The 12,613-nt window shown below is 40.1% G+C and overlaps 1 protein-coding gene across 4 annotated transcripts in view; it reads left to right on the top strand.

Annotated features, from left to right (window-relative positions):
- TRERF1 (transcriptional regulating factor 1) overlaps positions 1 to 8,924 on the top strand; it is a 329,029-nt gene extending 320,105 nt beyond the window's left edge. For all 4 annotated transcript variants that reach the window (XM_030196092.1, XM_030196089.1, XM_030196091.1 and 1 more), the window contains 2 exons: positions 6,034 to 6,254; positions 6,448 to 8,924. In XM_030196092.1, coding sequence (XP_030051952.1) covers positions 6,034 to 6,254; positions 6,448 to 6,736 — 510 coding nt within the window. In that variant the 3' untranslated portion in view covers positions 6,737 to 8,924. The remainder of the gene's footprint in view (positions 1 to 6,033; positions 6,255 to 6,447) is intronic.
- The last annotated feature ends 3,689 nt before the right edge of the window (positions 8,925 to 12,613 follow it).

The raw sequence follows: 12,613 nt of genomic DNA, 5'->3' as shown, positions 1-12,613 counted from the left end.
TGGTGTACACTAGATCCAAAGCCACAAAGTAACAGCTTTCTTTCCATCAAGCTCCTACCACTTTTCAGGTTCTGAGAACTAAGAAGCCCAGTGCACTCCCTCTGTGTTCCTCCTGATTTGTCCTGCTGCTCCTCACTCTTCTCCCCCAAACAGTCTGGCTTTTCAGTATCTTTACCAACAGTATTCTGGTGTTCAATTACCTACGATTATGTGCAAAAAAGAAGAAACCTCCCAAGAAAACCAACAGTGGAGTGGAGGAGTGGCCTAGTGGTTAGGGTGGTGGACTTTGGTCCTGGGGAACAGGAACTGAGTTCAATTCCCACTTCAGGTACAGGAAGCTCCTTGTGACTCTGGGCAAGTCACTTAACCCTCCATTGCCCCATGTAAGCCGCATTGAGCCTGCCATGAGTGGGAAAGCGCGGGGTACAAATGTAACAAACAAAAAAAAAAAAACAAAGGAAAGGGGAAAAAAATGGGGGATGATCAATTGATTTCCAGCTGAAGGGTAACGTGTTAAAGAGACATAAACGTACAAGAATAAAATGATCTTTCTTCTTCACAGTGAGTTTGTTCAATTCAATAGACTTGTTAAATTCAAATAGACGATGTCCTGCATTTCGGTGCAGAAGGCGCCTACCTCATGAGTCGCAAGCAATTCAGTCTAGTTGATAAATCTATGCAAGGGTATCAGTCAATGAATCCAAACTTAAAGAACAAACGTTGCACCATCGGTGCACTAAAATCGTGGTTAAACTATCTGCTAAGCAGCAATATTGGAAGACATTTGACTCTGCAAATACTGATGTAGGAAAATCGCAGAAAAACAAACAGCACAGTGTACAAAAGCATCTGACGTCAAAAGATATTTTTGTACGCTGTGCTGTGTGCAATTTGCTTTTCTGCAATTTTCCTACACTGATATTTGCAGAGTCAGACATCTTCCAATACTGTTGCTTAGCAGAGAGTTTAACCACAGTTTTATTGCACCGATGATGCAATAATGTTTGTGTTTGGATTCATTGACTGATACCCTTGCATAGATTTATCAACTAGATTGAATTGCTTGTGACTCCTGAGGCAGGTGCTTTCTGAATCGAAACGCAAGACTGCGTTGAGTCTATTTGTATTTAACAAAAGTCTATTGAATTGAACAAACTTACTGTGAATAAGAAAGATCATTTTACTCTTCTTGTATGTTTGTCTCTTTTGTTTTAATAAACACGTTACCCTCGAGTTGGAAATCGATTGGTCAGCCCCCATTTTTTTCTTTTTTCCCGTTCAATTACCTACACCTGCTACTTTCTCACTACATTTTTGAAACTGCTTATTTCTAGTCTGTGTTCACTTCCTAATACAGTGATATCTTGGTTTTCGTTGATAATCCGTCCGAAAACAACGACAACCAGGCAATTATTTCCATATAAATCAATGTAAATCCAATTAATTCGTTCTAGACTCTCCAAAATACATACCAAAAACACATTTTATAGAGAATAAATATAGTCCCATGATGGAGCTAAAGGGAAAGGGTTAACTTATTAGCAAGGGAAACGCTTAACAGGGACAATGAGATTTGAGCACGTTATTTTTTCTTACGTGCGTTGCGTTAGACGCGCGGGGTGATGCTCACACAACGAGAAACAACGCCACAATGAGCAGGAGAACGTGTGGGTCGCCCTTCGTTTTCGCAAAATTAGCAGTGAGGTCATGGCACGCCGACGAAATCCGAGACACATTTTTCGCTGAAAAAATCAACGAAAACCGAAACCGACGATAACCGAAGTCAGCGAAAACTGAGGTATTACTGTAGTTTAGGACTCTGAAAGACTACATTTGAGCCATTAGCATGAGTTCATGTCCTTTTAGAGCTCTCATATAATTTCTTGAGCTCCCTCTAGTGGTAAACTTTTATATAACCAGTGACATCTAGAATTTCACATTCATATTCATGCTCTGATTCTATATCTGTCTCATTTTTAGATAGATAATTCTAATGAACTTGTTACTCTTAAAATAAGCCAGATTGGCAATTCTTGAAGCAGAGTCCTCTGTTTAGTCACAGAACAAATATGCATTGTCCCCACAACTTTGTCAGTGCTTTGGGTTTATTATGTTTGTGGGTGAGAAGGTAATTAAATTTACATGCTCAGCCTTTTTGTTTACACTCTCTGAATCTGCTAAGTAGAACCAGATGTGATGATGGTTTAAATGTGGACATTTGTCTACTGAAAGCTGAACATCCATTGCTACTATTAATTGATTTCACATATGGGTGGACTAAAAGCTACAACTTGTATTAGCCAGTGTTATGTTCTTTCCTTCTGCCATTGGAGAATCAGAATCTGGGACAGGTTTTTGCAGTCAGGAAGAATTCATTTGTCAAATGTGCCCACTCCCAAGGTACATAAGAGTCAAGTGTGGTGATTGTCCTTTATTTCTCTTGGGGGGGGGGGGGGGGGCAATGTCTCCAAATGAGTTAGTTTTGTGCATACCTTGACAGTAATGAACCTCACTCTTAAGGGGATGGGACTTGATATACCACCTGTCTGTGGTTACAATCAAAGCGGTTTACATATTATGTACAGGTACTTATTTTGTACCTGGGGGCAATGAAGGATTAAGTGATTTGCCCAGAGTCACAAGGAGCTGCAGTGGGAATCGAACTCAGTTCCCCGGGATCAATGTCCAAGGCACTAACCACTAGGCTACTTCTCCACTTAAGCCAGGGTATGTAGGGTATGATCTCAGTCTGCTAATATTCACCTTAGTACTTGTATCAAGTCAAAGGAGTTTGTGAGAGATAGCATGAATAGGCAATATATTCAATGTATTTGAAAGTTCCATTTAATCAATTCTGTGGCTCCCCAAAAAATGGGAACTATTTCTGTTTCTTTCTGACACATTTTCTTGGTCTTAGACTGCCTTTCATGGTAGTTGAGGATCTTCTGTCTTGCTCCACACTATACAGAGTAATCACTTTGGCCTGACACCTCCATGATCTGGTGTTTTTTTTTACCTTAATGTCTGGCTTCCTTGTTTCTAGCTTTTTATCAGTCGGAATGAGGATGTTCCATGCAATCATAATCTTTTCCATGTAGAGGAATTCAATACTTTTTATAGAGTCTAGAATCTATATGCAGCATGCAGAGTTGGAGGCATAAATCAGACCCAATTATATAATCTTGGCACTCATTTTACAAGCCCTGTTCGTATTTGATATGTACGTAAACCAGCACTTAGACATTTGTGCAAGATAAGTGTTTTAAGTCCCCATTTTACAAAGCTGGGATATGTGCGTATCAAGCCCAAGTGCATGCAAAAGGCAAGGAGGCGTGGTCTGGGCATGCTTTGGGCAGGACAAGGGCATAGCAAATTCATAAGATGTTTATTCCCTATTTCAGATGGGGTCTATCTCCCAGATTCTATATAGGTCACCTAAATTTGGTTTGGATTCCAGATGTGCACATAAACTAATTAGTCAGATGCTAACAATTATTGGAGTAAATTGGTAATTAATTGGCACTAATTTGGAATTAGGCGCACCATTTACCCTATAACATGCACACCTAAATTTCATAGCACACAACTCAAAAGAGGATGTGACCATGGGCGGATCAGGGGCATTCCCAGAAATTGGGCACCATTTTATAGAATACTTGCATTTACGCACCGAACTGCCAGCAGTTGGGCGTGAGGATTTACACCAGGCTTCGGCAGGCATAAGTTCTCATGACCAAAGTTAGGCACAGAAATCCATGCTAAGCACCATTCTATAAAGGTGGCTTAGCGCGGATCTTAACACAAAAATTTGGGCACCGTTTACTGAATCTGGCCTTTAAATGTCTGTCTCAAACAACATCAGGAGTTACCCCTACTACTAAGCGGCTAAGAAAGCAAATAGAATGTTAGGTATTATTAGGAAAGGCATGGAAAACAAAAATGAGGATGTTGTAATGCCTTTGTATCGCTCCATGGTGCGACCACACTTCTGAATATTGTGTTCAATTCTGGTCGCCGCATCTCAAAAAAGATATAGTGGAATTAGAAAAGGTGCAGAGAAGGGTGACGAAAATGATAAAGGGGGTGGGACGACTTCCCTATGAGAAAAGGCTAAAGCGGCTAGGGCTCTTCAGCTTGGAGAAAAGGCGGCTGAGGGGAGATATGATAGAGGTCTATAAAATAATGAGTGGAGTTGAACGGGTAGATGTGAAGCATCTGTTTATGCTTTCCAAAAATACTAGGTCTAGGGGGCATGTGATGAAGCTAGTGTAGTAAATTTAAAATGAATCAGAGAAACTTTTTCTTTACTCAACATGTAATTAAACTCTGGAAGTTGTTACCAGAGAGTGTGGTAAAGGCGGTTAGCTTAGCTGAGTTTTAAATAAAGTTTGGACGGCTTCCTAAAGGAAAAGTCCATAGCCTGTTATTGAATGGACTTGGGGAAAATCCACTATTTCTGGGATAAGCAGTATAAAATGTTTTGTACTTTTTTGAGATCTTGCCAGATATATTGTGACCTGGATTGGCCACTGTTGGAAACAGGATGGTGGGCTTGATGGACCTTTGGTCTTTCCCAGTATGGCAATACTTATGTACTTAAGCATGTTTAGGATTTGGGAAACAGCTGCTTTTGAGCTGCACTCAACTGGAGGGATATGGGGGGGGGGGGGGGGTGCCCCCTTAATTCCCCAGTGATTTTTGTTCCTGCCAAATGCCAAACTGGCAAGAGAAACTGGTCTCTGTGACAGCATCAGGGTAAAGCAAAGATGCTTACCTGTAGCAGGTATTCTCCGAGGACAGCAGGCCTTATTTTCTCACATGTGGGTAACGTGGGGTCCATGTTGCTGGTCTGGAGCTTGTAACAGATCTTTGAGTGTGAGACGTGTCTTCTTGCCTGCTGCGAGAGCAGAGGACCAGCAGTACAATATATAAGAAAAAAGGAGACAACTCCAAGGGGAGGTGGGAGGGTATGTGAGAATATAAGGCCTGCTGTGAGGAGTGGCAATAAACGCATCCTCTCCTCACTGCAGAAAAAGAGAGCTGCTGGTCCCACGCTCTTGTGGCAGGTGGGAAGGCACTCTCGCATGTGTGGTGGAGCGCATCTCGCATTCAAAGACCTGTTTCAAGCTTTGTTACAAGTTACGGACCAGCAACATGGAACCCACATTACCCACGTGTGAGAATTATGGTCCTGCTTGTCCTCGGAGAATAACCAGTTTTGTGCCAGCACATAACCTGTTATATTGCCTAAAGTTAGACGCAATTCTTGGGCATAAGTGCTATTCTTTTGTGATGAAACAGTGGGTTTCTGAGCCTATGAACTGTATTGTTTTGCTGATATGTGTTTCTCCTGGTTGGCCAGCAGATAGCAATTTTTTTTAAAGCTGTACCAGACGTGACATAATTAGTTTGGAAGTAGAGGGAGAAAGACTTCTCTGCTGAGATCCTGTGATCAGTTGTTTTGTGTAACTTGTGAGCAGCTATATCTCCTGTATTTCCTAGGCATTATTCAGGTAGTGATAAAATGTTTAGATAGTTTTATAATTGATCCATATTCAGTTACCTGTTATGTGCTGTTTTTGTTCCATCTGCTTTATGGTTCACTGTTCATTATTTTTCATGACAATAAACCTTCTTCATTTTATTGCCTCTTCTTGTCTGGTCTAAGAATCCTGGTGGTTTGTGTGTTGGGTCTGTGAGTGCTTTCTAGGAACTGTGGGACCCCTAGGAGTGTGGCCCCAGTGTCCTAGAAATTGCTGGGGAGTAATTTGAGAGTGGGAGACTAGCCCAGAGGGGGTTGGGACCCAGTCGGTGGGAGGAGGGTTCTAGTGTAGAGCACAAGCGGCAGGTGGACCTGAGCTCGTGCTGGTGACAGACCCTCCAGGTGGCCACAGGCTTAGCCCCAGGCAAGTGACTAGGCGTTTTATCACATCTGTAAACCATTCCTAACTTTAAGTGTAGCTTATAGAATAGCACTTTTTTGGTGCCAACATATAGAATTCACCCCATAATGTCTTTTTATGTCTCCCTCAGGTTTTCAACTCCAGACAGGCTTTGAATGGCCATGCTCGTATTCATGGTGGGACAAACACAGCGACAAGTACAGCAACAAAAACAAGTTGTGTGATTTCTGCTGCTAAGCAGAAAACTGGTGCACAGAGTGAATACAGCTCTGTTAAAAGCTCCCCTGCCCATAGTACGACCAGTGGTGAGACTGATCCTACCACAATTTTTCCATGTAAAGAATGTGGCAAGTAAGAAATCATTTACTATTCATGTTTATATTTGTATGTAATGGGAAGAGGTGAATCAGTAATTATGAACAGAACTTACATAGACTATAATATTGATCTTGAGGGCTGAGTTCAATGGTATTTATTTTTCACTGTAAATATAAATACAGAATGTGTTTCATCTGAGGTAACTATTTTCTTACTGAAAATTTAGGGTCTTTTTCAAGATTAAAAGTCGAAATGCTCACATGAAAACTCACCGGCAACAAGAAGAACTACAAAGGCAAAAGGCTCAGAAGGCTGCTGTTGCAGCAGAAATGGCAGCCACTATTGCCCGAACTGCGGTGCCAGTGAGACATGGTTTGATTCCTGTGGATCACTTGAGTCTGATTAAACATATAAAACACATAGACAATGAGTTTAATGACTTAGTTCAGAATTTAGATGGCCTTTTGGATGAGGATCATGATGCAGATTTATTGCAAGATGACAGTGAATTGTAAATAAAAAGCTTTGACTGGTGTGTACAGTTCATCCGGGGCATGTGCCAATTTTAGGGCAAAATCAGCTCGTTTCCTATAAATTGATATTTGGGGAAGAAATATGTATGCATTACTGCTGTTAGAAAGTATCCTCCAGGTCATGCTTTAGTAAGAACAAGTGTTAACCGCTGCTGCCAGAGAAGATCATGGTTCATTTCTGTTTCAAGCTATATGTTCAGTTCTGTTTCAAATAACATTTTTTTTTTGCTTACTGTAAGGGCTAAATATTAAGAATGTGGATTGTACAAAACTTCTGAGATGTTAGGCACCATGAGGCAGGTGCTTTCAAGCCCCATCAGTGTTGTATGTAGATGGATCACAGAAGGAATGGAAGTAATGCTTTGACAACCTGTCAGCATGGACTAATATTTAGAACCGGCAAGACGTGTTGGCAGGAAGACATACAGTCAACCAATTATTTTACAAATAACTTGACTTTCTTGCCCTTTAGATTTGAGTTAATGATAAGAGGGCAAACGGTGCCATGTCTGAAATATTCAGCATTTGTCAGTACTAGAGTAACATCAAATAATCCTCCTCTCAGAGGGCCTGCAAGTGCTTCTTGTATAGCACTTTGTAACCTGTATGGCCTGTGGAAGGAGGGACCAGAGGCAGGATCAAATGCGGGTTGATTGCAGAATAGCATGTGGGGCCACCAGGCCAGACACACGTTAGTGGCTCCAGGTTGAGATGTGAACCAGGTGCAAAATGACTTCCTCTAAACTTTGAACTGTGTCTCTTGCACAATATTGCACTTAAGTTTTTAAAGTATCTTTCCCTAAAGTTTTTCTGTGCACAAAATCAACAATATTTTAAATGGCAGATTCAGTCTTTAGGAGTAGTAAATAGAAATAAACAAAGCAAAAGAAAATGATACCTGTTTATTGGGCTAAGTTAATACATTTTTGGGGGGACTATTGTTCAAAGACAATACCTTCTTCAGGTCAGAAATAAGCTGACTATCCTGACAAATATCAGGATTTAAACTATAGGTGAAACACAGTCACAAGTATGTAAGGCTGTTCGTCTGCCTAAGTTAAGTAATTTTCTAGGACTGTACGGCAGTGCGATGCATTTATTTAAAAATTGAAAAATAATTTAAAAATAAGGAGATTTTTAGCCGCCGATGATGATGAAGCCCTAGCCCTGACCCTGTTATAAATACGGGAGAGGTGCTTCTAGAGGCATTTTCCTCCAGAAAAAAATATCAGAATTTGTCATATTTTGCTTATTTCTGACCGAAGAAAGTGGTATTGCCTTTGAAGACTTGTGAAAAAATGTATTAAGTTAGTTCAATAAAAAAGGTATAATTTTCTTTTGTTTCTATTTATTACCTTAAAAGTGAACTAACATGGCTACCACACCATTTTAGCCTTTAGGAGGTAATTCTCTAATGCGGCGCTTATATTTATGTATGCATTATGGGCCAAATTCTGTATATGGCATCCAAAATGTAGGTGCATTGGAAAAATACACAAGCACTATTCTGTAAACTACATCTACAGTAATACACAGTTTATAGGATAATGCATTGGCCGGGGGAACACATATATGTTTAGGCAGGCCGTTTACGCCACTGAAAACCTGGTGTAAATGCCCGTGCCTAAATGTACACTCGTTCCTCCGACTTCTATAACAACATGCTTAAATTTGATCGACACCCTGACACGCCTACACTCCTGTGGCCACATCCCCTCTTCAGCTACGCGCATTGGAATTTATGCACGCCTCTTTTTAGAATAAGGCTAAAAAGAAGCATGCGTAAATTCCAATTATTGCCGATAATCAGTTATCGGCCAGTTATCACTGATTAGCTTGTTATCCAATTGAGTAGCATGTGTAAATTGCCTTGTGCAAAATTTAACGTGCGCTACCCACTGCGCCTTATAGAGAATCTGGGAGTATGTGTATAAATGTACAGAATACTGACAGATATGTGCATGCGGTATTCCCTTCTAGTCTGTTAGGGCACGAATTGGTTATATATGCATTAACCCCCAAATTGTATAAAAAATTCTGTATGCAAATTTGGGCATACTCCATGTTTGCGCACGCAATGTAATTACATACCGAGCCAATTAGTACCAATAGCAATTATTGACACTATTAGATTTAATTAGAACTTACTTGCATAAATTTAGGTGCAAAATCTGCACCTAAATTTTACGCAACAGCCCATAAAAGGGGGCACAGAAATGGGAGGATCATGGGCAGATCGGGGGTGTGGTTTTGAGTTACACACGTAATTATAGACTATGGGGGCTCTGCATGTAAATTTAGGTAACAGGCATTTGCACCATGTTTTTGTTGGTGCAAACGGCGCCTAAATTTACACTCAACACCTGGGCATATGCTCTATAATCTGCGCTTGACTTTAAGCGCAGTTTATAGAATAGCACTTTTTTTAATGCCATTTATAGCACCTAACCTAAAGTATACAGAATACTGTTTTGGGGGTGTTTGATATGTATACACATAAGGCACATAAATGACAATATTCCCCCTAAACACTATTCTGCAAGTGGTAAAGAATTTATCAGGCTTCCACTTGCACACACAACCTGCCGAATACTTTAACTTACGTGCACCCTTGTTATTTTGGGTGCCCACAGTTACATCAATACAGAGTTATTCTAATATTCCCTAACAGCATCTGGGAGCCCAGATACCATCGTAGGAGAGGCATTAGGGCACACTTACAGAATTACCTCCTTGGTGTCCTTTCAACAGTTTGTGAGTTTAACATGTTTACTATCCCTTGCTCTTTGTTAGTCAAATAACTCTTTATTAAAGCCTGTATATGTAAAGGTTTGAAAATATATTTTATGAGAAATCATCTTATTTTCAAATATATTTAACTGCCAGTTTATTTTATGAGACGAAGGTTGTAAATATTTTATGGAGCTCTAATGTAAAAAAATTATTTTTGCGAGAAAAATTTATGTAATGAAAACAAAATATATATGTGACTTTTTTTTATGGCTCCATAAGGTTCCATTATTCATAGTATCTGAACTGCATGCCTTTTTAGTCAGCAGACGTAATTTAAGCAGGTTTACGCTATTGTAAACTAATTTCATAAGGCCCAATCTAATCCTTTGTCTAGAGTTTTTAAGACTACATCAGCAAATATGATTGGCCAATTAAGATGTTGGATATGTAAGACTCCTCTACATGGACAATAGAACTGGGAGGAAGGTGTGAATTGGGTCCATAACCTATAAAGTTGCTATCTACTACACATTTTAATCTTTGTTCTTAGAAGCATTATGTGTCTGGTACGTATCAGAAAGCACTATGTAAATGTCATTCCTTTTTTTTTTTTCCTTATGAAGCAAACAATTGTATTTGCAAAACGCAAAAGATTTTGTTTAAGGTTTTCAGCTAAGAGAGGACAGTATTTTCTAGTAAATTTTATACTAAAATTTTGCATAAAAAGTTCTTTAGTTATGTCCGGAGTTTTTGCATTTGTAATACAAATAATTACTGTTAAATAAATTAATCTGGGATTTTCAAAACATATTTTGGGTATAAAGTGAAATGTTTACATACAGCAGTAATGACAATAAATTATTAGCGTTTAAAGTGGAATCCATATTGGTTGGAACGTATCCAGCTATAAATGCTGTTTATTATAAGAATGGTTTCTTCTTGCCTCGTCTTTTCCCTTCTGTGTTTGCAGTCTAGTTTGTTCTACCTTGTGTTAGACCATCAATATATTGACTGTAGCAGCCTGAACTGAAATTATATAGTTGATACAGGAGCTTCCTTTAGTCCACCTAGCCTACCAGCACAAGCTCAGTGGCAGTACTCCAGTCAGTGTGAGTTTTAATGCACCTAGGGGTCCTTTTATTAAGGTGCATTCACGGATTTAGCGTGCGCTAAATGCCGCACAGCCAGTTGTATACCTGTGGACTGCATTGCAATTAATGCACACTAATTTGTTAACTTACCTTAGTAAAAGAACCCCCCTCCTTAGTCACAACTGTGGTAATTAAGTACTGCAGTCTGGTAAATAATGCAGTACTGTTCCCGCAGGTGGGAATGTACAAACACTACCAGTGACAACATCCCTGTGTTACTGTATGCAGGAATGTGCAGTACAGCCCCCCACCCTCCAGTAAGTAGGGGGTCAAAAAGCCTTGACTTCCACCCCTGCAAGTGTAACAGAGTCCAAGTGAGGAACAAAGGAGAGGTTCAGGTCAGTTGGTGCCGTTTTGGACTACTGCACCAATGCGGCAGGAGTGATTTGGGATTGCTCCTGAGCCTTTTTGATCTGGGGGTTCTTACTACAGCTTAGCACAGAATACGTAACACAAATTTATGAATGATATTGTCCTTGGCACTTGATGCAGTTTACAAAATAGACATTGTTTTGTATCAGTAATAAAAAGCTTAATCTGTAATATGAAATAGTAGTAATATACATTTAAGATAAGCTGTAACATCACAATAAAAATAACTTTTAGAAAAATCACACAATTTACATATCTTAACATAGAGGTTGATATTCAAAGCGATTTAAGTAGCCAGGGAGTACTGACTGCTAAAGTGAAAGCTGGACATTTTGTGAGTGGTCTAGGGGAGGACTCGACTTATATAGTTACATGCTAATATTCAGCACTTAACTGCCTAAGAGGCCCTTTTACAAAGCTGTGGTAGGGCTCCCGTGGTAATGGCGCACAGCAGATCAGCCCTACTGCCGGGCTACTGCAGGAGCCCAGTGGTAGATCCGGTGTGTGCTACACGCCATTTCCGGTGCTTCAAAATATATACATATTTTTTAGCACCGGATGCTTACCTGGCTGTAATCGGGCAGCACTGTGCGCTGCCTGTTTACCGTGGAAGCCCTCACTGCCTCCTAAATAGGAGGTGGTAAGGTCTTCCCCAGGAAACGGCCACATGGCAAGTGCTTAACTGAATTCACGGCCATTTCTTTAAAAAAACAAACAAAAAAAAAAAAAAACTCCTTAAGTACATAAGTATTGCCACACTGGGACAAACCAAAGGTCCATCAAGTCCAGCATCCTATTTCCAACAGTGGCCAATTCAGGTCACAAATACCTGGCAAGATCCCAAAAAAGTTGAATACATTTTATGCTGCTTGTCACAGAAATAGCAGTGGATTTTCCCAAATCAATTTAATAATGGTCTATGGACTTTTCCATTAGGAAGCCGTCCAGACCTTTTTTTAAACTCTGCTAAGCTAACCGCCTTTACTACATTCTCTGGCAACGAATTCCAGAGTTTAATTACACGTTGAGTGAAGAAAGGTTTTCTTTGATTTGTATTAAATTTACTACTTTGTAGCTTTATCGTGTGCCCCCTAGTCCTAGTATTTTTGGAAAGAGTAAACAACCCACTGGAGTAAAAAGGGGCCATGGTGCACAGCAGATCCATATGCTGTTGCCACTGCAGGGTCCCTTTTACCATACCTTGGTAAAAGAACCCCTAGTTAAATGGCCAAATTAGACTGCATAAAACACGGTCCAGTCTTTATGCAGTGTTGCTTAGGTGGTAAAGTGCTGCGTATCGCACTTAACCGCATAAGAGAGAGCCATCCGCATAAACCTGGATATTCAGTGCCAGTGCTGGACATAGCCTGGCTGATTATTGGGGCATAATGCTGGCAACAGCTTTAAAAAATGCCACCACCAGCTGAATATTTACCCCAATTTATTGCAATATTAAGTCGTTACATATTTATGATCTGCTTTGCTTATGAGTCAGCACATTCATTTTGTGTGTGTTGTGTGTGCATGTGATATTGTATGCAAATTTCTTGATGTTGCACAAGAGTGCATTTTGCCCAAATTTGGCATTTAACACGTTATTGCA

Source organism: Microcaecilia unicolor, chromosome 3 (genome assembly GCF_901765095.1).
Source record: "Microcaecilia unicolor chromosome 3, aMicUni1.1, whole genome shotgun sequence".
In the NCBI taxonomy this organism is placed as follows: Eukaryota; Metazoa; Chordata; class Amphibia; order Gymnophiona; family Siphonopidae; genus Microcaecilia; species Microcaecilia unicolor.
Note: the sequence above shows the minus strand (reverse complement) of the source record. Positions and strands in the feature narration are given on the sequence as shown.